The sequence below is a fragment of the Zootoca vivipara genome, chromosome 8 (assembly GCF_963506605.1).
Source record: "Zootoca vivipara chromosome 8, rZooViv1.1, whole genome shotgun sequence".
Classification (NCBI taxonomy): domain Eukaryota; kingdom Metazoa; phylum Chordata; class Lepidosauria; order Squamata; family Lacertidae; genus Zootoca; species Zootoca vivipara.
In genome coordinates this window covers 35,085,831-35,112,869 of record NC_083283.1, presented here as the reverse complement: position 1 = coordinate 35,112,869, position 27,039 = coordinate 35,085,831, and the positions used below count along the sequence as shown (strand labels likewise).

At 41.5% G+C, this 27,039-nt stretch overlaps 1 protein-coding gene across 1 annotated transcript in view; it reads left to right on the top strand.

Annotated features, from left to right (window-relative positions):
- Nucleotides 1-27,039, top strand: part of NKAIN3 (sodium/potassium transporting ATPase interacting 3) — a 203,798-nt gene that overhangs the window by 105,550 nt on the left and 71,209 nt on the right. The window contains exon 3 of the mRNA XM_035126230.2: nt 2,344-2,424. Within this exon, the coding sequence (XP_034982121.1) occupies nt 2,344-2,424 (81 nt within the window). The remainder of the gene's footprint in view (nt 1-2,343; nt 2,425-27,039) is intronic.

Genomic DNA, 27,039 nt, shown 5'->3' with positions numbered 1-27,039 from the left:
AAACTACCCCCCCCCCATTTCTTTGTCTGATATATGGCAAAGCTTCACCTGTTTCAAGAAAGTGCTTTTCAGTTCATTTTTTTATTCCTTTCACATTTTCTCATAGCATGGGAGATTCCCAAGCTGTTACTGATTAAGGATGATAAGAGTGTATTTGCTCAGTTTTCTCTTAGTACTGCTGGTGTTTTACATCTGTGAAGTGATGCTTCACATAGCTAAAATTGGCCAAATATAGTCCAGGGGGGGGGAATGAAATAAAATCAATTTACACGTTTCTCCAAGAAATGAAAATAGGACATGTTTTCCTTCCAGGGGAGCACGGAGGGATTTAATATTTGCATAGATAATTTTATGCTACCTAGTGTGCTCTTGCAAAGTCGGAATGTATGTAATATAAATGCCTACAGAGAAGAGTTGGATTAGGGCGGGAAAGAAACCAAATCTTTTGAGAGTAATAAATGCAATACGCACAAGGAGTGAAACCAGATTACTTGGATTTAAGCCAGCTTGGACAGCGGAGAGCAACAAGAAAGGCAATTCCACACTGACTTGATAATATGCTTGATAAGGCAGAGCTTTTCTGTGAAAAAAGTGGTTTTTGAGGAATTTTCTGTCCTATTGTCTTGTCCTGTAATTTCCCTGGTCAATCACAAGCTGACCTGAACTGGGTCAGGGATTATTGTAAAAGGCATTTCAAAGGTGGAAGAGCCTGGAGCTGGCATTCTTGGTGCTTTGCTGAAGGCAACGACTGATTGAACAGCTACAAAGACACTGTGACTGGATAGATTTCTTATCAGCCGCTCCACAGAATTCCACACACTCTGATGCTCCCTGCGTAATCTACAATTGGCATAGTCCCACTATAGGAGTTCTTGATTTCCTGTCATATATTTATTGAACTTCGGGGTGCTTACATTGTTTCATTGCCTTATCACTACAGCAACAGGTGAAATTATGTGCAGAACTGGATTTTGATGGGTCTAACAAGGCTAATTCCACCTGCTACTTTTTTAATGTCTATCATCACATGTGGAGGGTGGAGTGGGGTTGCACCTCTTGGCTGCAAGCTCAAGCCATTGTGCTTTCAACCGGCTTGTGAACAGATTCCTAAATGCACACAGAGTCGCTATGCTTTTTTTGTGTGGTAAAATGCCCAACTGTATGATGATTTGGTTCATAGCTTCACTTGAATGTGCAGAGGATGTGATCAGTGAGCACCATGAAGCTATCATTTCATTACATTATACATTTGGATGTTTTTTCAACCTTGCTTCACTGCTTCTGAACTAGTACATTTGGATTGTTTGCTCCAAACCATTCCTATTATGCAACAAAGATTTTCCATTGACAATGCTTTCTGTCCTGCAAATTAACTTTGAATTTTCGCAAACCAGCACAAAATAAGATCAAAAGCACATTTCAATATCTAAGTGCAGCCCGTGTTTTCCAAGGATAGTTTCTGTGCTTCCAAGTGTATCATCCCTCACTTCTACCAAGCATTCTTTGTCACCTGTAACTTCCTCCCTCCAGCCTTCAGGCATATATGTATGGATGCATGTTTGTGTGCCTGGCTATAATAAACACTCATGATATGGTAGGATATAAAAGATACAATCAACCAAAATTCAGGCTCCCCCCCTTTTTTTAATTTGCACTTTTATATCTGCACATATGTTCTCCGTGTGATTTGAAGTTAGTGTAATCTAATGCTGGCAATTCTTTAGCAAAATTTATCCCAGCATCTGATTCCCAACTTTTCAGGGTATTTAGCAGAATAAGGCTATACAGTCAAACCACGGTTCTCGAACTTCGGCTTCCAAAATGTTTGACAACCGAGGTGTGGCTTCCGATTGGTTACAGGAGCTTCCTGCACTCAAGCGGAAGCCGCGTCAGATGTCCGGCTTCTGAAAAACGTTCGAAAACCAGAACATCTACTTCCGGGTTTTTGGCGTTCAGGAGCCGAAACATTCTAAAACGGAGGCATTTGGGATCCAAGGTTTGACTGTATTGTGATTATTTCAGTATATTTCTATGTATAGATATATTGTAAAGAGGAAAAGGTAGAATACAAAAACTGTAAATCACTCAGCGTTTTGGAATTTACTGGTGTCAATAAGTTAATCTAGCACCATAAATAATAAATCTAGCTTTTCCTTGTGTTTCGTTACAGAAGGAAAGAATATTGAATTTGCAATTGGCTACAGTTCTAGGGGCTTTCTGCCAAGAGAAATCTCCTGCTCATGGTTCCCAGAAGTGCTGTACCTATTGATCTTTTTATATTATTGATCTACACCTTGTGTACAGTATTTTCATCTTCTCTTTTTCTCTTTTTCTCCACCCTAGTACTCGGTATGGACTGCTATCTGGGTCACATGGAATGTTTTCATTATCTGCTTCTATTTGGAAGTAGGTGGGCTTTCTAAGGTAGGTTCCATGTAAATCCTGGTTTGGGGGAGGATAAGACAGTGATGTTTTGATAATAACATTACAGAAGGAATATTCTTTTTAAAAAACAAAACAAAACCATAAGACATCATTGGGTTGCTTTGCTGATCGTGTGCCAGTCTGTCTGTTATAGTAAATGCTTGGGCTGCCTCACCTATTTTTTCTTGTAGAGGGTGATCACTGAGTGCAGCTGGACATGGGAAACATATTAGTTACTATCAGGGCTTTCTTTTCAGCTGGAACTCAACGGAACTCAGTTCTGGCACCTCTCAGGTGGGTGCCATTGTATAATGGGAGAGGTGTTCATTCTGTAAAAATAGCACTGGTTATTGGACATGTAACCCGCCTTTTTGCAAATAAGAGTGGGCTAAAAAAATGTTTAAAATATGTAAGTAACATTTTAAATAGTGTGGCATTTTAACACATAACAGCATGAAAACAAGTACCAACAGCTGTTTGGAGCACCATTATGCAAAAACAGCCTAATGCTATTTCATGACTATAATTCTATTTCTATTTCACGATATTAAATAAGAATCACAGATGAGAGCCTACATGTTATTTTGGTTTCCTGGAGAGTTAACAGCAGTATATTTTACTTTCAGAATATGTGACTGCTCAGGGGTACAGGGACACACACACACCCCCAAAAAAAACTTTTTTACAAAATCCAAACCATCTCCCAGCATCTCAGTAGTTTGAATAGGCCTCTGAGATTGCCTTGTATGCCCAATAAAAGAAATACAGTAGTATTTTAAAGTTAATAATAAACAAACTCAAAAGGAAATATTAATATAAATCCCAAGAATTATTCTGTTACCTATTCAGTTGCACGGGTGTGGGTGGGCAGGTGAGTGTGAATGAACCTTTTGCACAGAAGAATTATAATAAAAAAGTAAATGTGTATATATTTAATGAAATCAGCATGTACATGGCATAGTAACAGAGAAGAACTTGTTCAAAGCGGTGTCTAAAGCATTAAAATATCTATGCAAGTTTCTTGCACACACAATGTCAGCTGACCTGGTGGGTCCTCTGTTTCTTTTCTTCTGCTCATGTGGTTTCTCTTAATCTTCCAGCTACATCATAGACCCCACAAGCCCTATAGTATTTCATGGTAATAAAAAAAATTCCTTCCAGTAGCACCTTGGAGACCAACTAAGTTTGTCACTTAGTTGGTCTCTAAGGTGCTACTGGAAGGATTTTTTTAAATTTTGTTTCGACTACGTCAGACCAACACAACTACCTACCTGTAACATGGTAATAAAGTTCATTCTGGGTTGTCCAACTATTTTAATCATCATACCTAAATAACATCCAGATATTGTTTTGGTGTACAGTGGTGCCTCACTTAACAAATGCCCTGCTTAACGAAATTTCCACTTAACAAAATGTTTTTTCTAGCGGAGGTTGCCTCGCTAGACGAATTCGGTTTACAAAAAATTCCTCTAGCGAATCGCGGTTTCCCATAGGAATGCATTGAAATTCAATTAATGCGTTCCTATGGGCAAAAAAAAATTCAAAAAAAATTCAATGCATTCCTATGGGATTCGCTAGATGAATTTTTCGTTATAAGAAAAGACCCGTGGAACGAATTAAATTCATCTAGCGAGGCACCACTGTATTTGTATTTCTGGTCCTGAAGGTTTATTGTTAGTCTGATCATTTTTTCTACAGCATTTTTTTTTTTTAGTCTGTTTTTTTCAAGGTAGACTTTCAAAGTGAAACTTCCACTGTTTTGATTATAAATTTTATTTTGGAGCACAAGTCTCCAAGATATCTGAGTTAGCCTTTTTTTCAGATGTTCTTTATTATATTCACTTTTTCCGTTTCAGATAATTTTGCATGATTTTTGGTTTGTATTGAAAATATAAACTTTTTAGGCAAGATCCAATGTCGAGGGGAGATTTTATGCTTGCCCCATGCATGCATAACCAGAGTTCTGTTTTTAGAAGTTGTCAGAGTTCAATCAGTAGCTTGGCAATAAGGTATGAAAACTTCAAAGTGGGAAAAGTGTTCAATATGTGCATGTGTCAAAAGGCCTCTACAATTCTGATCTACTCGGAGCAAGTTGCTCACTAGGAGCTGTCCGTGGTGCTGCAGTAACTGACCTCCCTTGCTGCCTTGCCCTGTAGGCTCCTCAGTGGAATGAGAACAGACCAGCAGGCTAGGTTTTTTTAAAAAAGAATTGTTTGAAAATCTCTGCTTTTCACTGGTAGTTGGTGAGTTTTGGAAGAGGTGAGCTTATGTTTTTACTATTATTTCAAACAAAACAGACCGGTGAGACTAAGCCATAACCATACAATGCAGGACCAAAAGTGGTAATGGGAAGAGGTGGCTGAGTTTCAGAAGCTGAAAGTCACCTCATTTCCATGAATCTCAATCATTGCCTCCATTCTCAGCCAGGCTCACTATCAAAGATGCTGTCTTGCATCTGTTTCAGTGTTGCAGACTATGATGCTGCTGGGCTAGTGGTTAGTGAGGTCAAAGCAAGAATGGACATGCTACACCACATGCAAACACACACACACATTGCACCCCCACCCCCAGCATATATCCCCTCCCCGCATGCAGTCACTGGACACAGGATGTGGATGCTTAACCCTTCCTGTCCCAACAGTGACCCCACCCTCCAAAAAACAACCTCACACTGCAATTAGGTATTAGAAATTATCTAACTAGTGAAGAGGCTAACTCAGGAGGGGCTGCTGTGAGCAAGATGGTGAGGCCACATGAGGTGCATCCAGCCCATGGCTCAACTGGTTCCCTATGGTATGGAACAAGAGTCCCTCAAAATCTCCCTCCACTGCCTGCAGGTTTCAGAATAACTTTTTGTAGGTATGCTTCACTTATACAACTGCATTCCTGAGGACTTAATTAGAAAGCCTTTCCAGATGGTGCCAAAAATAGTTTTGTATTTTCCCAGGTGACATTTACAGTGGTTTCACAGAATTGCATAAAAACAGGATCATAAAACAGCAATATTGTTTTAAGTAGGAAATTCATTTTCTTTTATTGCACCACAGTATCCCATTCTGCAACTGCAAGGGAAAGAACTGAGGGTTTCAATGGTGGATAGAAAAACATCACCTGGATTCAGGATCTATCTGTAGATGGATAGCAGCAGGGGTGGACTTCGGTCTACAGAAGGCCAACATTTAACATGGGTTGCCAGTGCCCAGGGCTGTGTGGAGGTGAGGGAGGGTGGGAGGAAAATATGCATGCACATTCAACTGCCTAACAGCATCTGTGTCACCCAGGAGATTGCAGCCACAGAGATAAGAAAAGAGGAGTTATTCCATTGTCTGGAGAGGTCATTTCCTGGTTCTCATGGAGAAGCCATTTTTAATGAAACCCAGTGACGGAAGTGTGCAGCTGTACTGAGGCAGCACCAAGTGTTGACATTTTGTGCCCCAAACAATTTTGCACCCCAGGCAACCACCCTTGTACCCCCCCCACTCCACCACTGGTGCCACCCGACCTGTCACCTTCCATTCTGCTCAATTCATTTACATCATAGTTGTGGCAGCTTGCAGCACTCCCTAGGCTTGGCACGCAGTATGGTGGAACCAGTCACACTACCCTAAATCTGCCTCTCTGAGCAGTTCTACCTATTGAGAATCAACTAAGAGGTAGACCTGGGATGGAAGTTTCCTAGAGGCCAGGTATGCCCATGCCCCATCACCAGTCTTTTACCAGGTTCACCAGAAAGGATAGGCCTGTTATCTTGTGCTAGTTACCCTTTCACAGTTTTTACCAGCCCACCTCCTGGGGAAATCTCTTTGGGTACCCATGGGAGCAGAGGGAGAACTCAAAGCAGGGATGTTGCTTTTGAATACAGTTCTGCCTTACTTCCTTGCTGTCTAGTGTTGTCCGAAACATATTTCAGCCAATCCTAAATACTTTTGTTCTATAGAATCATAGAATTGTAGATTTGGAAGGGACCCCAGGGGTCATCTAGTATAACCCCCTGCAATGCAGGAATCTCAGCTAAAGCATACGTGTCAGTTTCAACCTCTGCTCAAAAACCTCCAAGGAAGGAGAGGACACATTTTGCAGATATATCTTACAGTTAAGATAAAGAAAGTACCGGTATGTGTGTGATACAATTATCTGCAGCTCCTATTCGAACCCTATTTAAAATGAGATGAATGGGCTTTGTTGGATACTACAATGGATGCCTTTGCTTTTTGTATTCTTTAAAATTCAGGTGGAAACCCACTTGTAAAATTCTTGCTTCTTGAGACTCTTCTCCCATTTGAGGTTGGCACTTAAACAAAACCTACCTTATTGTGCTCTCTTATAATTGTTAGGGTTGTTGTAAAATTGACCACATAAATATGATGAGTGAGCCCTGAAACGTTTTGAATTTCTTTTATTTATTGAGTGCAGAAGGAGAAGAGAGTCTAGTGTAAAAGGAAGGCTCAAGGTTTCTGAAATCAATGATTCTGAGAATTGCCTAAGTGTTGAATGATATGCATGAATAATTTAAGACTGTTTTGTTTAAATGTGCAAAAGTCAAGTTATCCTTGCAGTGCGACACATTGTCAATTGCCAGCAATTTCCTATGTTTTTGAAAACCACAAGCAGCAATTTACAGGAAAGATTAGGGCTGTTACTATACAATGTGTGACATTTTCTTGATTTAAACTGTCATTCTAAAAAGCTGTTAAGAGAGATCTGGAGTTGGAGAGAGCATATAAAGTTTAGTGGATTTTTTTTAAAAAAGCTGAGCTTCAGTTTTATTTTTTGCTTGTTAAAAGCCAAGTGCAGAAGTTGAGGTATGTGTGTATGCAGATTTGCATTTTCAAAGGAAATTGCATGTGGTCTCTTTTGGCATTCATGTGATGTGGCAGTATATGCTACAGCACTGACATTTTACATCTCCTAAGTACAATACATATTTCTTAAATATCAACACTGTTCTAGGGATATGCCAGAAGTTTGATATTAAGTGTTTCAGACAGCTGGCACCACAACAATATATACTGCTTTTATCTCAACCTGTCCTTCTGGAAATAATGCTCAGGGTTAATTTATTTTTAGGTTATCAAAAATCAACCCCACTTAAACTCATGCAGCACCTTTCTAGTTGCTTTATATGTAAAGACACTAGTCTTGAGAATGATTCTTTAAATGGGATCATATACAACAAGCCAGATTAGTTTCCAAACTAAGTTCTGGGTTTGGTGTTGACTTAGATAACTCCACGTTCTGTCACCAGGCAATGTGTTTTTGTTTATTTGAAGGAACTGTTTATTACACAGCACAAAATACACATAGCAGTAACTTGAGGTTATGACAAAATCAGGTCTACTGGAATGCACATAATTCATTCAACTTAAAATTAAAGTAAGTAAAAGTTGAATCATCCAATGTAATTTTGAGCTTGAGTCATGCAATTTCTAGGAAATCACAGTCAAGAGGTTTATATACCTTTGGCTTTCCAGATGTTGCAAGACAACTCCCATCATCCCTGACTATTGGCTCCACTTACTGGGACCGATGGTAGTTGAGTCCGACAAAATCTGGAATGGCATGGGCCAGCCGCCTTCTGCATTTCATTACTAAGTGTTGAAACTCTTTTTCTTAAATTTCATGGTAAATATTGTAGACATATAAGATAGTGAAGTGGATAAAAATTATTGATGGAATTCAATATAGTGTTAAGTGGGGTATGTGCAAACAGAGTGAAGTCTGCTGGTGTAAGGATGCTGGGAATTGCAACTATAGCTCCCATGATTCTTTGGGGAACATCAAAGAATCATGGCTATGTATGGCATGTACATAGCCACTGAATACATGCTTCATTATCCCTATGGTATAGAATGCAATGGCTGCAGATACAGGCCTTGACCCTCTGAGACTGATAATTCCTGCTAGGGGTGGGTCAACAGCAGAACCAGGCCACCAGCCTTCAAAAAGCTTCTGCACTCTGCTGGGGCACATCCAGGATCTTTACAGACCCTGTTTTCCCAGATGTAACTTTCTCTTGCCATTAAGTGCCTCTTATTCAGTTGGAAAAAGCAATAATACAGAAGTGGGCCCCAAAAAGGTGAACACACACACACACACCTCTGCAGTTGACATTTTGCACATCAAAGTGAGCTCCAGCTTCTGGAGAATGAAAAATACTTGTTGGCAGGATCATGAGATTCTCACCTGATAAGAAGAGCATTTTTCTGAAATCTAAGAAACCAATACACTGTACAGTAAAACATGTCTGTCTCTCTGCTGTTACACAGTTTACTTAGATAGCCAGCTGAATGCTCCTGCATCCCTAGAACCCTTTTTGAACTTGTGTCAAGTCCGACTAACTTCATTGATGCTATATAGAATACAAGCCCTTTCAGTTATTTCTTTCTCCACTGCAGTACGTACAGCATCCTTGATTTATCAGGCCACCTTATGTAATGTCATGTTTTATTACCTCACTATGACTTCTGAATCAAGGATTTTTGATGACTGCAATTCAAACCAAAGTGGTGCTTTTAATGCTTGGATATGTAAGCCTAAAGATATTCACATTTTAGAGATTTAGAATTCTCACTGCGTGAAAGATGTGGTGTTAAACTGCTATTGGCGACTGCTCGGGACGCGGGTGGTGCTGTGGGTTAAACCACAGAGCCTAGGGCTTGCCGATCAGAAGGTTGGTGGTTCGAATCCCCGCAATGGGGTGAGCTCCCGTTGCTCAGTCCCAGCTCCTGCCAACCTAGCAGTTCGAAAGCACGTCAGAGTGCAAGTAGATAAATAGGTACCACTCTGGCGGGAAGGTAAACGGCATTTCCGTGTGCTGCTCTGGTTCGCCGGAAGTGGCTTTGTCATGCTGGCCACATGACCTAGAAGCTGTACGCCGGCTCCCTTGGCCAATAACGCAAGATGAGCGCCGCAACCCCAGAGTTGGTCACGACTGGACCTAATGGTCAGGGGTCCTTTTACCTTTAAGCGACTGCTCATGAGTTTTGAGTTTGGATAAATTAACACTTAGCAGCTTTAGAGCCATAGAAATCTCATTTGCCTCTATGTCTGTCTTGGAGCCAGGATTAAGGCCCAAAAGTTGCTTTCAGTGTCCTGAAAGTTTTAAAGTAATAGCTGCTGAGAGTGATGTCTAACACATGCAGAATGCATGTCCCTAAAACCTGAAAAAATACAGCCTGCCCCACTGCTGGAATGGGAGACAGAGTTTCCATCAGAGAGTATGTGACCTTCAGAAAAGCTTGAGCTATAGTATCTCTTTTTTCTTTTTCTGTTGGTGGTCCTCAGTTTTCAGTCTTTTTGTTCACAGGGTCACATGTTCACTAAAGTTCAGAAACAATTTAAAAAAATCTGAAGAAAGGGGTGAGGAAACAAAACAAAGGAAATAGAAAAAGGCAAAGAGATTCATTTCTGTACATGTAGCAACTTGCTTTCCTCTTAGTGTGATACTTGGTCATCGTTGAGCCGTAGCATCTTTTTTTAAAAAAAGGAATCAATAAGAATTTATTTATGTCTGCAGGATTTATATTCAACAAAAATGGGTGTGGGTGTGTTCCATGTAGGGATGAAATATAGATAGGCGGATAGTGGGAAATGTTGTCTGAGGGCTAGGCAGAATTTGCCTCCTCAGTTGCCTTGGGACTCCTAACTGCTTCATGATGGGAAGGGATGGTGTATTGGAAGTGGAGCTTTCAGTGCGGATTTGTGGACACTGGAGACTCTGAGGTAAAAATCTCCTGGTTACAGAGGTGGATTTAGGGCAGCATGACTGTTCTGCCACACTGAGCACCACACCTACAGAGCATCACAGGGCATTGCAACTATGACGTAGTGAATTAAGCAGAAGGCAAGAACTAAGGGGGTGCCGAATTTTGGCCTTGCTGGTTAACATCTAGCCCAGGGGTCCCCAAACTAAGGCCCGGGGGCCGGATGTGGCCCAATCGCCTTCTCAATCCGGCCCGTGGACGGTCCGGGAATCAGCATGTTTTTACATGAGTAGAATGTGTTCTTTTATTTAAAATGCATCTCTGGGTTATTTGTGGGGCCTGCCTGGTGTTTTTACATGAGTAGAATGTGTGCTTTCTATATAGTCTGGCCCCCCACAAGGTCTGAGGGACAGTGGACCGGCCCCATGCTGAAAAAGTTTGCTGACCCCTGATCTAGCCTTTAAAAATGATCCAGTTTTTCTGCCTGTGACTTTTAGAGGTTGAGCACATGACTACCCTTTCTCTGTCATAGCTTTGCTCCATCATTTTTGCTTGTCCCTCGTCTGTTTTCCCCACCCCCACCCCGCCATTTATACTGTATGTCTTAAAATTAAACAGTCCTATAGGCTGTACATTGCTTTTTTCAGGATTGAAAAACACACACACTTTGTATTTTTGTCATTTTTGAAGAAAGATAATGGAACTGTGGCCATGCCATCCCCTTGTCACATCTTCCTTCTGCAACCATGCTGTCTGCACCCAAATCCAGAATGAAAATGCCTGAAGTTCTGCTACTATGCCTCATTGGATAAACATTGCTTTAACACTCCCTTTGTTGTTGCCATTTATCTGTTTATCTGGAAACCCCCTAAGGAAATTCCTTTATTGTACAATCCCTTTGAGCAATATTTTGTTTTCCAGGAATGAGGGTGTGAACCAGAACCAGGGAGGGGTGTGGCCTGGGGAGAGTCCCGGGGGCAGGGAGCTGGGGGAGGCTGCATTTGACCCCCAAGCCTGAGTTTTCCCACCTCTGTTTTAATGCCTTCTTTAACATCTTTACTCTGTGTTTTACTGTTAAAATAGAACCATGGTAAAACACAGCATATGGTGTGAAATAAATGTTACTTATTCTATTTTATATGTTCACAAAAATGATAATAATGCGACGTATGGGAATGTAATACCACATTATTTCCTGTCAGAAGCAAGGGGGGAAGCTATATATAAGTAACAGCAGAGAAATTGCCACTACTCTAGTCTGGAGTGATATGCTATTAGATCCTTATCGTGTGCCTTAAAAAGGATATATTTAAGTGACAATCATTCCTAACAGCTGAGTGCCCATTCCATTGGCTTGCCAGTTGCTATCCTATTTTATGAAACGTTAATACCCTCCTTTTTAAAAAGATTGTATTACCAAGCAGTCATACGTCTACTCGTTCTGATAACTGCGGGGCTAAGGGCCTCTTATAACCAGCTCAGCATGTGGTAGTAAAGGACATCAAGTCCATGCCAGGTTCTCCAGCATGTCAGATTGAGAGAAAGTGGCCAAGTACAGGCACGGAACTCCTCCCAGATCAAGTTTCAGCACACACATTTGCAGTGATCTCCCCAAAGGAAATATAGACTACATAGCTCTTTCTTTAGAATGAAAACGACAAGCTCACAAGTTGCCACTGATTCTGCCCAGTGAATTTTGCCACACCATTGATTTTTACTAAACTTGGAGAAAGTGCTGCAACTGTAAATAGGAATTAGCTGGCTTTTCCCTTGCTCTATGGCAAGGTACCAACCTGTTTTCAGGTTTTTCTAGTATCACCATGTGTTGAACTAGGTGTGTATCAAATTACAGCTTTTTTTTTATCTCACTGTCCACTATGCCAGAAACAAATGTGATTAATTATACAATTATTCATGTAATCATTTAATAGCTGCTGTCCCTGATGGATATGCTCTACTTCCTCAGTCAGCAGCAGTATGCTTTCTAAATACCAGTTGCTGGAAACCACAAGATATACAAAATATATCTAATACTAATAATATATATATCTAATACAAAATATATTTTTATAATACACCCCCAAAAAAGAAATACTTTCAAAATTGAATCTAAAAAGAAACAGGAGGAAAGAGGAGAAAAGATAAAAGAAAAAGAAAAAGGAGCGAGAGAGAAAAGGAAGATGAAAAGACTTCTGATTCTCCATCTGTCAGCTAAATATAGTAACTTGTTCACTCCTTGACAGCCAACTATCCTATTTTCTATAAGCCAATATTTTTTCAATCTTTAGATCCACATATTACAAGTTCATTTTCTCTTTCACGTAAAAAGTCCATAAGAAGTTTCCAATCCTTAATAAATGTCAATAAAGATTTTTCTCTGATTAAGCAAGTTAACTTTTCCATCTCAGCTAAGTCCAATAATTTTATCAAACATTCCTCCATAGTAGGTAGGGCTGTATCTTTCCATCTTTGTGCGTATGACAATGTCGCTGCCACTCCTGTTTCAAACAGAATCCTCCAACATCCCTAACTGTAAGCTACATGGGAAGGGCTGGCCAGAGTTGTATGGGGTATTTTACATGCTGGCCCAAAGGAGGTAGTAGAACCAACGTTACGCTGTGACTTGTTTGCAAAGCATTTTGAGGATATAATTGCCTGCATCCACTAAGACCTTGACTCTGCTGTTATAGCAGATGAATCACATGGGATGTCCATAGCACAGTCTAGTCCTGTTGGATGAGTTTCAGTTGGTAAGGCTCAAAGATGGGGACAAGGTGCTCAGATCAGTTAGGGTGACCACTTGCGCTCTAGACCCTTCCCCCTCTTGGCTGATGAAAACCAGCAGGGAAGGAACAGCTGACTGGACCAGGCAGGTGATCAATGCCTCTTTACGAGAAGGGGTGGTCCCTGCCTGTTCGAAAGGAGGCAGTGGTAAAACCTTAGGAAACCTTCCCTGGATTCAGAAAACCTAACTAACTACCAGCCAGTTGCTAATCTCCCTTTCCTGAGCAAGGTTCTGGAGCGAATGGTCGTAGACCAGATCCAGGCGCTTTTGAAAGAAACTCAGTAGGAGTTACTCTCTAATCTAGTGTACTTTTAGGATTGTAATCTGTCAGTTAAAAGGTCCAAATTAGAGCATGACCCAGTACATTTTGGAGAGTACTGAAGCAATAATGAGATTCCCTCAAACTAATTTTCCTGAAAATATCAGGGCAATTGATTGGCACTGTCAGGGTTGTGACTACTCTTGAGTAACGACCGTCCACATGCTTGTCTTTCAGACGTTTTTATTGGTGCACATTATTTACAGTGTAACGGATTGCTCATTTCATGTCTACCCGCTCGAGTCAGATTTCTGCACTAAACTCTTCCACGTTTTTGACCAGTATAAAAGCCTCAGAACTGAGAAGCGCCTCCCTTTCCTTCTCTTTCTCAGTTCCGGCGTCGGAGGTACTGGTCTTCTGTCTGCCCTACTCCTGTCCACTCTTTCCGCCTCTCTCTCTTCCTGCCTCTGGAGCAGGGGCTCTCTAGTGCTGCCAGAGCCCTGGCACTCCTTCTCCGCTTCCTGACTCACCTCTTCAGACCCCTCGCTCTCATGACTGCTTGGAGACGGGCTGCTTCTGATGAAGGGGGGGGGGTTTCTGTAATCGCTCCCCCTTACAGGCACTGATTATTTTCACACATCCATATGAATTGTAAACTCTCTTGTTGGTTGCCAGATTCTACATCGTTTCTAACGACTAGCACACTTGTCTTATGAAGGGGGGATATTAATGTCCGGATGCATTTACAGTGATATGTTTTTCTTTCCAAGCAGCTTTAAAGAAAGGAACCATGATAACTCAAACTTTCTTGCCTTTGTGAATCAGTAATAGCAGGAGATTTCTAAAGAGAAGAACAATGTCTAACTGCTCCATTGCCACCCCACAACTGGGTTTCCATGTCTATTTCTCAGGCTTTTTTCTTTTTTAGAAATGCCATTGCAATTTTGAAAAATGAGGAGGCTTGCATCATTCTTCCTTGACTATAGGGAACATTTTATCATCTGGAGCTGATAAAGAACGACATATTACAGACTTCTTGTCAGAAAATGGGAAGTGGCTGCTGGTGATAAAGTTAATTATTAATGGAAGTGGAAACTAGGCCTTCCCAGCTACAGGCGCTATTCTCAGTCTATTTCTGGTACTGGAAAGAAAAAGTCATGTCCAGGCTTACTATTGCATCTCACAATTGCATTTGTGCTGCACAACTTTGGTTAAAACCCTAAAAGTAGCTCTTAACTTGTCCCATAGGATTTATTGAAGTGGTCCAACTTATTTAAACAGTAAACAGTGTTTGAACCATTATACTCATTGAAACCATTGGTCCATTTAGCTCAGTGTTGCCTACAGCAGGGACATTTTGAATGTACATAGTAAAGCCCATTTTGTCATGCAAGTCTAATCACTCAAACCTGGAGATCTTAATCCCCCTAATAATTTCCAATTCTAAAATAAGCAAACCACTGCAGTCTCAAATGAAACCTAAGTAGCAGTTCAGTGAAGCTAGGAATATCATGACCCACTTCATTACAAAGGTGGCTGGGAAATGGTCCAGATAACCTTTAATTTTCGTCTTGTTGGGGGGTTTGCACATTGTTACCCTTATGTAAGTTCCACATTTTGGGTGAAATATCCAAGGAAACTGACCTCCACAGAGAGCATAAAGCAAAAATTTTAAAGCTTCAGTGATCTGTAGCACAACATTAAATTTAAAGCTAAAGCGAGACTTCATGTCATCTGAGAAAGCAGCTTGAAACTGTCTGTAAGAGGCTCTTTTGTAAGTGCCAAAACTGATTACTGGAACTGTCTGCCCTGCCCTGCCATGCTAACATAGTGGAAAAGTTATTCCCATGTTAACAGATGAGAAATGTCATTGGATTTGTCAAAGCTATAATAACTGAGTTTGTGGGGTTTAGTAATAAGAGAGAGAAGGGACCATTAACCTGAGCTGTGTGGACAGTTTAAAGAAAAAATCTCAGAGTTTAGAAGACTAACTGTCAGACATACTTCTTAGGTCTCCTGGTAAAAATCCCAGAAACCTATTAAATTGTATCTGGCAGAAATAAGAAACCAATTTTTGATTCGGTTTGATCTCAAAGTAAAAATGAAAACAAGAGGAAATAATTAGAGAGCTGAGCTAGGAATAGATCTAGGCGTGCAGAACCTGCTCCTTTGTGATGTATAAATAAGCTGTCTCATGCCATCCAATATTTAATAGGTAAAAACAGGTAAATTTGCAGTTAGTGCAATGTTGTAGTAATGGACCAATTTCAGTTGATTTGGAAGTGAGCTCAGAAAATGAAACTATTGTAAAAGAAAGTTTGCGATGGCTTGCTTTTTCCAAGCCATGTGTCAAAACCAGAAATTCCATCATGCTGTGTTCTGTGAGACCAGGGGTGGTGGGGCAGCCGCAAGGGCACCCTATGTGGTGCCTTCTTTGTCCTTTCCAGGTGCCTGTAGCACTGCAGGGTCCATGTCCCAGGGAGCCTGAGAAACTGGTTTCTCCAGAATGCCTGGATCAATACTGACATTCGGAACAAGTTTGGTTGTATCCAGCACTGCTGTTCCACTCATGCAACAAACTTCTGCTTGCGCAACAGAACTCCACTATCTCTTCCTTTCCTTGCAGCCTCTGCACACGCTCAAAATCTGATTCAGAAAGTTGGAGAAAACTCTGAAGCAGAATTTATTTATTTTCCTGGGAGCAGGGCAGAGAGAGAAAAGGAAGGAGAAGTCAAAATGCATGAGTGGACTAATAGCCCAAATCCCCCAAAACTCTGCATAAGATTTAACAGTTCTAGATAAATAACCATTAATACACTTGCCTCCTATATAACTATGGTGGAATCTACACACACATAAAAATGTTCTGAAAATGCTTTTTTTTAAAGCATTTAAAAAAATACATTGAATTTTCCATCATCATTTAATGTCACATTGTGTATTGTGCTTAAAACGTTTTATTTGCAGCTTTATAGCTGAGTCCTAAGACATGTCCCCCATGTGGGGATGTGTTGGGAACCCAGATTGGAGTGGGAAACTTTGCTACCATGCTTGCTCATTACAGATGTGTCTATACACATCTGAAATCTACTACTCTGTGTTCAGAGATAAAGCCCTTCTGGAATCCCAAAACCTAGGGGGAATTCAGCTGAAGTGTTGGGGGGGACTTTTGTCCAGCTAAAGGAAGCTTTGAAATAATGCTTCAACGAGATATGCTATAGTAGCAGGACATGTTGTGTGTAGCAGAAATGGAAAATCTATGAAAATTTGGAGTGCTCCCTTTGCACAAGTATGCATGCTTGTTTTAGGCTCTCACAAATATACCGTACTTGCAAATCCAAGCCAAGAGCTACGGAGAAGTAAGTGTGCTTGTGTGCATACACTGTTGGTTCAGCTCTGGGAAATACACATAATGGATTCTACTACATAGATGATGCCTTCCTGTCTAGGAAATAATAACTAGGTTACCAGTTATGTGTCAGTCAGATGACTTATTATGAGCAAATGTACATCAGTCTTAGAGCCTCATATAGGAAACAGACTCCCCCCGCCTAGTATAGTCCCCAGTCCTTTTAATAATTCTTCCTCCACAGCAGCAACGCCAGATTAGAATACTTCAATCAGTTGAAAAACGTCATAATCAGCCAGTATTTAGTAGGCAATAAAGCAGCAGATAGAATAATGAATGTGACAGAATGGGAAGAAGTGACAGCGCTTTTCAATTAATCTACTTTGGCAGCCAAACACCACATAAAAAATTTACGACTGCACAAACAAATAACAGGAATACACACACAGTAATAATTGCTGATGGAGAAAGAAGTAAATGTTCTCAGATAAGTAATGTAGGACATAAAAGGATCCCTGGACGTTTAAGTCCAGGCAAAGGTGACTATGGAGTTGCGGCACTCATCTCGCTTTCAGGCCGAGGGAGCTGGCGTTTGTCCACAGACAGCTTTCCAGGTCATGTGGCCAGCATGACTAAATTACTTCTGGCGCAATGGGACACAGTGACAGAAACCAAAGTGCACAGAAATGCCGTTTACCTTCCCGCTGCAGCGGTACCTATCTATTTGAACTGGCATGCTTTTGAACTGCTAGGTTGGCATGAGCTGGGACAGAGCAATGGGCGCTCACTCCATCGTGAGGATTCAAACCACCAACCTTCTGATCGGCAAGCCCAAGAGGCTCAGTGGTTTAGACCACAGCGCCACCCGCATCCCTTAATGTAGGACATAGAACTCTCATGAACATGTCTTTTTTTAAATAAATAATAATAATACACAGGCTGAAGTCAACTAACACGTAAATTGGTTACAAATGCATGCAGTGGTGCTGTGAGAGGCTTAGTGATAACTGTGACCACAGCTTCCCAATACATATTGTTGCATTGGCATCCGTCTGTCTTGAAACATAATGGAGTGTGCCTCTGGGGGTGAAGTCAAACCACTGTGTTAGCAACACCGAAGTGACCTCCCTGGAGTGCAAGCCTGGGAAGTGTGTGAGGAGGTCCTGGGCTGCCCAGGAAACAATATCCCCCCTTTTGGCCTCACTGCTGTAGTCCTAAGGAAAGCAGAGCAATACTTTTGGCACCAGCTTGGCTGCAGGGATTGCTGGAAGGAGGTGTCCAACCATCCAACCATTTTAGAGATTCCACTCTGGATTTGTGTAGGGTTTACTCCTTAGCCTTTTGTTCTCCCAAATATATTCTTCAAGGCAATGGAGGTTTAGGATCTGCATTTTCCTTCTGCTAGATGAGCTACCTACCTTCCCAGGTGGACAAGCCCCATCCGTCCCTCACTTCCCTTTGCAGCAGGTGCAGAAACCACCTTCTTTATATTGGACCCACTGCTGGCCTCGTCCACTCAATCTGCCAGAGTCTGACTTTGCATTTAGGGGAAGGCCCTAACTCACCAAAAGTTTGAGACCTATTGGCTACCCTCCCCTGGTTTAGGCAGGCAGTCAAAGCCATTCCCAGAGTGTGGCCACTGTTACATGTTGACAGCTTCTAGTAGCCACCAGTGAGAGTTGAGTGCAGGGTGGGGTACTAACCCTCCCTTAACATCCCCCACACCTTCCATGCATGTACACAGGTGCTTAAGGAAGCATGTCTGCTGTTCGTAGCTGGAAACTTGATTGTGAACCTAGTACAGATGCAACCAGCACAACTACTTCATTAAACATAAAACCTCATAAAACAAAGTCTTCCTGATAGTGTTTTAAAAGCCAGTTTGTTTGTTTTTCAAACCTCATTGATTCGTGGTTTTACTATAATTCAAAATAAATGGGCTGTATTCAGTTGGTGTCCTTCTACAAACACAAGATCTCCCAAACCTCCTAAAATGTTTTTTGGGTGAGGGGAATGGGAACTGACAAAAATCTCCCCTCTTTGATTAGGGTAAACTGCTGTGGCTTTGGTGCTAGGAAGACCAATAGGATTTTACCTAATCATCTTAGAATCTATTGAAGGTTTAGAACAGGCATCCACAAACTGCGGCCCTCCAGATGTTTTGGCCTACAACTCCCATGATCCCTAGCTAACAGGACCAGTGGTCGGGGAAGATGGGAATTATAGTCCAAAACATCTGGAGGGCCGAAGTTTGGGGATGCCTGGTTTAGAATGTGTTCCAGGGTTAATAACTTTGCCACATGAATTTATTTACTAAGGGTGGCACAGAGCTAAAGAATAGTAACCAAACACTCTTGCACCCCAGGACTTAATGAATGACTGAACGTCAGTGCGTTGTTAGATAAAAAAAAGTGTCAATTAATGTTGTGCCACAATCAACTTCAGTTAATTATAATTTGCCCACATGGCTCTAAGTAAAATGGGTTTCTTGCAGAGCAGCTCCTTTCAGGAAAAGAGGACTCATATTCCAGGATATAGATAACGTATATTTGCAGCCTTCCATTGCCAGTAGTTCTCTGAGGGACCTTGCCTCTAATAAACTCTCCAGTCCTTATTGACTTTGATCCTATGCTTGCTGGGTCCTTGCCTCTGCTTTGTCTGTGTCAATAGGGTTGCCAGACTCAATAGAGGACAGGACTTCTGTGCCTTTAATTGCCCTGCTCTCTTTTGAGTCTGGAAACCTTAAAGAGAAACCAGCAGACCCTTTGCTTGGATATTAAACAAAGGGTCTGCTGGTTTCTCTTTAAGGTTTCCAGACTCAAAAGAGAGCAGGGCAATTAACGGCACAGAAGTCCTGTCCTCTATTGAGTCTGGCAACCCTATGTGTCAATGAAGATTCAACACTAGAGGCTTCGGCTGCAATAACCCCCCCCCCCCTACACACACGCTTTATAAGGGTATCCAACAGTGGGGATTGATTCCCCCTTTTCAGGTTCTTTTATTTAAATATTTTAGCACTGTATGTTATGCTCATTCTGGTGTCTCTGAGCAAAAGGCTTCTAATTGAGTGTGTGGGGAAACTGTAACAGGCTGCTATCTGAACAATTGATTTTTCTTTGTTGATCATCAATAAGCTTTGGTACATGTCGTTGCTGTGCTCCATTACAGTATTGATTTGAGGAAGAGGGATATGTCAGTAGGAAGACAGGCAAGGTGTTTGATATGTTGTTGGGTGTGTGTGTGTGTTCAAAAAAACGCTGACAACTGAATGTCACAAACATGTTTAGCAATTGCTTTCTGCATTCTCATCACTCACACAGGGGTGTTTCAAAATAAAGACTTTGATGGTTCTTTTAGGTTGTACATTGCCTTACCTCTTTAGATGGACCATCTATATTTTGTTCTCTGCAGGAGCAGCTTCTATTAAAAGAGCTGTTCCTTTGTTTCCTTGCACTGTCTTAATTGAGCCTTTGAACTGCATTAAAGGCATGCAGTGCATATAGTCTCCAATAAGATGTATATTTTTGAACTGCATCTGCATTTGAATACCTTTAGTTACTTCCCACCACCACCTGCACACATAGGAAAAAGTCTGTTTAAAAAGAAAAGGGAATATATTTGCAAGTTTAATTTCCCTGGGGAGAAGTGGGCTTTTCAGAGCAACTTTGATATGTTTTCCCTTTATTTTCTGTGTAACCTGTGGTTTAATTCCCATTCCCATTTTGCATTCATATTTGCATGATAAAAGAGTGCCACATCTTTTAAAAAGTCCCCTCTTGAAAGTCTGAATTGTTCATGAAGAATCCAAAGAGCAAAGCAGAAATAAAATAAATCTCTCTTGAAAAAATTACCATAATCTTCTAACATTCACCATTTTAAGAGATCCTGCCATTGTCTTTTGTAAAGCACACGAATAATGGGGCTTGGCTGTTTTCATGGCAGAGCATCAGTGTGATTCTGTAATTCCTTTCTTAATGGAATCACCTCAGTGCTGAAATTTTTGGCCTCTGTGTTAAAAACATCCCCCCAATGGTCCCCAAACCCAGTAATATAATTAGGACCTTAACAACTGAAATGTGGGGGGTGGCACACAACTAGTCCATATCCATTACATGTTACAGTTCGCAGGTAAGCTAGATGCAGTGACAGGAAGCTGCAGGTAACTTTGTGCCTTGCTACCTGCAATGGGGTGAGCTCCCGTTGCTCGGTCCCACCTCCTGCCCACCTAGCAGTTCGAAAGCACATCAAAGTGCAAGTAGATAAATAGGGACCGCTCCGGCGGGAAGGTAAACGGCATTTCCGTGCGCTGCTCTGATTCGCCAGAAGCAGCTTTGTCATGCTGGCCACATGACCCGGAAGCTGTCTGCGGACAAACGCTGGCTCCCTCGGCCTATAGAGCAAGATGAGCGCCGCAACCCCAGAGTCGGACACGACTGGACCTGATGGTCAGGGGCCCCTTTACCCTTTACCTTTTTACCCTGCTAGATAACATCAACATTACACTGAAGTGCTGTTTATTTCACCCCTTCATTGCTAACAGCTAGTAACAGGCATCCCCAAACTTGGGCCCTCCAGATGTTTTGGACTACAATTCCCATCTGCCCCGACCACTGGTACTGTTAGCTAGGGATCATGGGAGTTGTAGGCCAAAACATCTGGAGGGCCACAGTTTGGGGATGCCTGGCTAATAATGTGGAAGAAAATGCCCAGCAAAATGAATAGACCAAACTTCTCAGATAACTGATGACTACCAGATAGGGCTCAGTAGTCTTCTTTAGTCCCTGCAATCGCTTCCAGGGATTACAACTTGAATAAAATAGGGGGGCAAGGAACCCCTACCCCACATAATCAATCACATGATGTTGTGCAGGGACACCATTTGAATGGCAATGCCCATCAACTTTGGGGTGGCCCAGCCCGCTCAAATATTTTATTGGGAGGGGAGGGCAAAGACCCCTTTGCCCCTAGGAGTTGGCTCCTTTGATCCCTTCAGAAAGTTGCTTGAACCATGCTTGCATTTCAGGTTCTTGACTGGCTGCGTCGCCATGTTGTGAACTTGAATCCCCAGTATATACGATATGCACTTGGCCTGTGATTCAACTTTGCTCCTCTCATTGTCCTCTCCCCAACTTGACCTCAGACTGTGATCTGACCTTGTTCTCTGGATGTCATGGACTGGCTGGACATGGGGGTGTGGTGGCTGGATACTGATGAGTGGGCACCTGGAAAATGGGTCAGTGATCTGGGGGAGCCTGTAACAGCCAGGAAGATAGAGGCAGAGACAGAAGAAGCTGCAGGATTGGAGAGTAAAGAACAGATGCAGAAGGAAGGAGAGATAGGTCAGGCTGGTCTTGAGTCAAGGGCTTCCACACTTCCTCCTCCTGCCCCCACCTCTCCTGCTGTATTGTCTCCCAGGACCAGTCCAGAAGAGGAGGAGGAGCATAAGCTGAGGTTGGGGTGTGTGGCCTCTCTTATTTAATTATAGATTTACTTACAGTCTTGTTTAGAAACTATTTTGACCACAAGTGGAAGTTACTGCTATTTGTTTTGTGTCTTTGCAGTTTTGAAATTATTTATGAGCAGAAATCTTTCTTGTAATGAATACAGTAAATTGATTTGTCGGTAGATGTCCTTTTTCTGTTGTGATCATGTATCTTTATATGATGGCATCATTAAGAGAAAGGAACAGCGAAAGTAATTTTAGATTTGGAAGTGGAAGCAGCTATTCCTTTTGTTGGTGGTGGGGTATCTTGTGCAGTGACATCAGATATAATTCTGTATTCTGCATCACTGAAGCTTCAGCAACAAAGGAACATCTTTCACATTTCACACAGCAGTGGCCAAATAGCGTATTTATAGCTGTCGTGAGAAGAATCTTTATAGTAGTGGATTGTTAATGGATACAGTGTCATTCCAGTGGATGGTGTTTAGTTTCAGTGACTTTTGATTTTAGGAAGGGACTGTGCAGCATAAAGAACAAGGCTTGGGAAGCATGAGTGGTAGATTGGTGCTTCTGAGCAGCAGCAACACTGTTGATTTTACCCAAATGGGAAATTTGGGATAGGTTGAATGCCTTTAGTCCATAACAGAATGACAAGGATTATTGCATTAATGTGCAGCTATCATGTGGACGTACAATGGCGGTGACTGAATAGGCTAGTTTATTCCAAATCCTGTTAATCCAGGGTATAGCTTCAGATTCATGGCATCTGTGTTTAGTAATCTCTTTCTAAATTATCTAAAGGCCTTTTATGTAACTGTTATGGCAATAAACAGTTCAGTGTGACAAATCCCTGGTTTAAGTGGCTGGACGGAGGATGTGTTTTTTACTGCATCTGACTGCCTGTGAGTTATTCCTCGCTGGCTCTCACTCTGCAACCTGCTTCAGTCCCTGATTTAGATACTACTTTATGGTTTAATGTGGCTTCCTGATTTCTTGCTCTGGTAGTTTTGGAAACCTAATGTCTAGTTTCTGCTTAGTTATTGCACCTTGAGACCTAAACATAGTTCTAATTTCCCAGTTTGGAGATTATCCTGAAACACACTAGACAAAAGGCTGTAGGTTGGCTTCACATATGGCTTTCTGAAAGTGTCTTCTTAAAAAGAGGCATTTTAAAAGTTAGAGCAGGAAAATGGGAAACATTATTTTCATGGAGGGTCTTATCAGTTGCTGTTTAATAAATTTGTTGTCATTATTGCAAGTTTACTGGTATCTTGCAAGCAAGGCAGTCATCTTAACAGCTCTTTCTACACCAGGTTACCCAGGTGGAAATGTCAAACATGCTAAACCAGACCTTAGAGTTCCTTGGGCAGGCATCCCCAAACTTGCCCCTCCAGATGTTTTGGGACTACAGTTCCCATCATCCCTGTCCTCTGGTCCTGTTAGCTAGGGATGATGGGAGTTGTAGTCCCAAAACATCTGGAGGGCCAAGTTTGGGGTGCCTGGCCTAGGGCATTCAAAAATGTCCCAGAACACCTATGTAACTGTTGTTGTTGTTTAGTCGTGTCCGACTCTTCGTGACCCCATGGACCATAGCACGCCAGGCACTCCTGTCTTCCACTGCCTCCCGCAGTTTGGTCAAACTCATGTTCGTAGCTTCAAGAACACTGTCCAATCTGTCCACTGTAGTGGACTACTGTCCACTATAGTTTTGATCCCCTTCATGGATCAATGCCCCTTCATGGATCAATTCCCCTTCATGGATCAATGCCTTGTCGTGGTGAAGGGGCTTGAATAACTCAGAGAAGCTATGAGCTAAGCCATGCAGGGCCACCCAAGATGGACAGGTCATAGTGGAGAGTTTTGACTAAACGTGATCCACCTGGAGAAGGAACTGGCAAGCCACTCCAGTATCCCTGCCAAGAAAACTCCATGGACAAAGACAACAGGCATATGTAACTGTACAGAATTATTACTCTCAGTTAGATTTCTGGGGAAGAGAAGAATAGAAACAACAATCAATATTTAATACATAATTCATTAAAATAAATAACAAAGGAGTGGCAGATGAAACCTTAGTTAAACGCACTAAAATTGACCAATTGCAGATCTTTAAAATCCTATTAAATGCTAGTCATACATATTACTTGAATAGTGCTTATTTCAAAGATGTGCCACCAGAGAAAAGGTCCTGCCCTTAGCACTCACTACTCTCACAGTTCTCACCAGTGGCCCAGAGAGCAGGGCCTAAGATGATTATCTTAAAGTTTGGGCAGGCTTGAAGTAGTCCTTCAGATTATCCGTTCTGAAGTCATTTAAGGTTTTAAAGGCTAATAACCAGTGCCTTAAAATGAATAGCTAGCCAATATAACTGGAGTAGAATAGGTATAATGTGATCCAAACACCAGTGCCCTGTAAGTGTTATAGTAGCAGCATCCTGCACTGATTGTAGTTTTGCATAAGCAACAATGGACTGGAAATTCTTCATTCTTCTTTCCAGTGATCAATAAAAGGGAGAGAGGGATCTACACTGTATCACTAATCCACCAAAGGACTCCTTTGAGCACAGAAGGAAATGTGCAAACAGGAGTACTGTACCTGAAGACTGGGCCAAAATAATCTACTTTACTTTGCAGGAAATGTGATTGTTCTTGTTCATCTTTTCTGTGATTCTTTGCATGGCTGTGTGTTGCCATCTACCATCTGGGTGTTTAAGTTGCAGGAGTCCTTCTTTTGCTTACAAAGGTACTTTTCATATTCAGTGTCATATAAAATATACCTTTTTCTTCTTAAGTTCTCAGAAGTATTCTTTTTTCAGAAAATGGAGAGATTTTCAAAGGACATGTTATAGCTTTTGAGGATCTGCCTTATACCCTCACTGTCTCTTTCCACTTGGCTAGTTTAAAACAACTGACATTTTAGATCTATCTCCCTAGTACAACAGAATGGAGAGAATCCTCCTCCTAAAGGACAAGAATAGTGTGGAATCTTGCCAAGACTTTGAGATGTTGTACGAAAGCATTACAATTACACAAGGCTGTAGTGTATGTAAGGATTTGGTTAGAGTCATGGTAGTTACTTCCAGATTTGTGATAACACAACTGTGAAAGAGCAATAGCAATTCTCACTGTAGATCTCTAGTGCAGTAAGCTTTGGAAAATTGCCATTTTAGACGAACGTATGCATCAAATTCATGTCATCAAAGGACAAATAGAACTAGGAGCTTTTTTCTTTCTTTTTCTGGAAGAATGAAATTGACTGACAGCACAAGGACACTTCCAGTGCAATATGCAACAGTTTGGGAAAAAAATAATTTAAAGATTGGAGTGTGCGGGGAGTTACCATCAGTTCATGTTATTTATAACCCCTTAGGCCCTTCTGTCTGTCAAATATGATAAAGGTGGTTGTCATCTTCTATACAAGATCCATAATGAAACTGAAACAAAACTGGACCAAGAATGAAATATTTTGTTACATCAGCTCCCATGTCATGCAACCATAGTTGTTAGACCTTTTCTCTTATTCAGTTTGTTTCTTGGTATTTCTGTTTGATACAAATAAATAACTGTAGTTCTCAACAACATGCCCACCCACACACCCAGCTATAGAATTTTTAAGAAGTCTGCTTTCACTTCAGTGGCATTTATCTTTTCTCTCACAGACACCTAAGCAAAAATGGATTTGTGCCCATCCAGATAACTGGAATGCCTTTACATTGATGCTTAAAGATGCTTAGCCTACTTTGTGGTATAAGGAAGCTTATATCAGAGTTAAAAAAAACTTACTTCAGAATCATATGAATTATATACATTATTCAGTGTTTCAAAATTTGAGCACTTTTTGTTGCTGTGTCTTTCGCAAACCTTTGGCTGCAATGTTTTTCAAGGTAAATTGTCTTGCCTGAAGTCATACATATAAAATGGCAGTGTTTGATTTTACACCTGTCGACACCTTGCCATGTTACACACTCAGCATTAAGCTCTATAGTTCCTGAGTGAAGCGGATTGCATAATGCTGAGCATGATATACTGAACAGTCTAATCCTATGGACCATTGCGTCCTGTATTGCCAGCTTCTGCAGATTCCAATTTATATCAGTCTGATTTTTAGAAATGCACAAAATTCTTTTCAGTCACTCCAGTTGCTTTCGAATCAAGAAATAAGCCTCAAATATAGCCACAATATGTGTGAATATGAATTTGGCAAGATCCTTCCACCTTCCAATTTAATGAATGTGTTAAGCTCAAATGCAAAACCACGTCTATTTAACCAATCAGAAATGGGATATGTGCCAGCCAAAAATCTTGTCAGTTCTGTGTAGACTGCAAAGCCTTTTCAAAACTGGACCCCCCCACACATTGTCTAAGTACAGTCAAGTGCACTTATTAGGAAAACAAACAAACATGGAAGTCAATAGAATTTCTGGTTCTGTTTAAGTCTTAAACATGAGAGCTGATTCACATATCCAAATCATACTTACTTTCTCCACATGATCATTTATAGCAGGGATGAAGAACACATGGCTCTCCAGATGTTGTTGGACTCCCATTTCCTATCAGCCCCAGCCAACCCGGTCCAGTGATCAGGGGTGATGGGAATCTAGGAACATCTCTAGAACAGGGGTCAGCAAACTTTTTCAGCACGGGGCCAGTCCACAGTCCCTCAGACCTTGTGGGGGGCCGGATTATATTTTGGGGGGGGAAATGAATGAATTCCTATGCCCCAGAAATAACCCAGAGGTGCATTTTAAATAAAAGGACACATTCTACTTATTTAAAAACATGCTGATTCCTGGACCGTCCGCAGGCCGGATTTAGAAGGTGATTGGGCCGCATCCAGCCCCAGGCCTTAGTTTGGGAACCCCTGATCTGGAAGGACAAAGGTTCCCCATCCCTGCTTTATAATATGAATACACAGTTATATAGTGGGGAGGAAGTAGAGCAGGGCAGTACCCACTTAGAAAGGCACATATGTGGTCATGCATGCGGCAGCAGGGAACAAGTAAGCAGGATTTGATTGTATGGGCAGACCCTTTGGCTGCATCATATCCCTGAACTTCCACTAGTACTTGTAAAACTG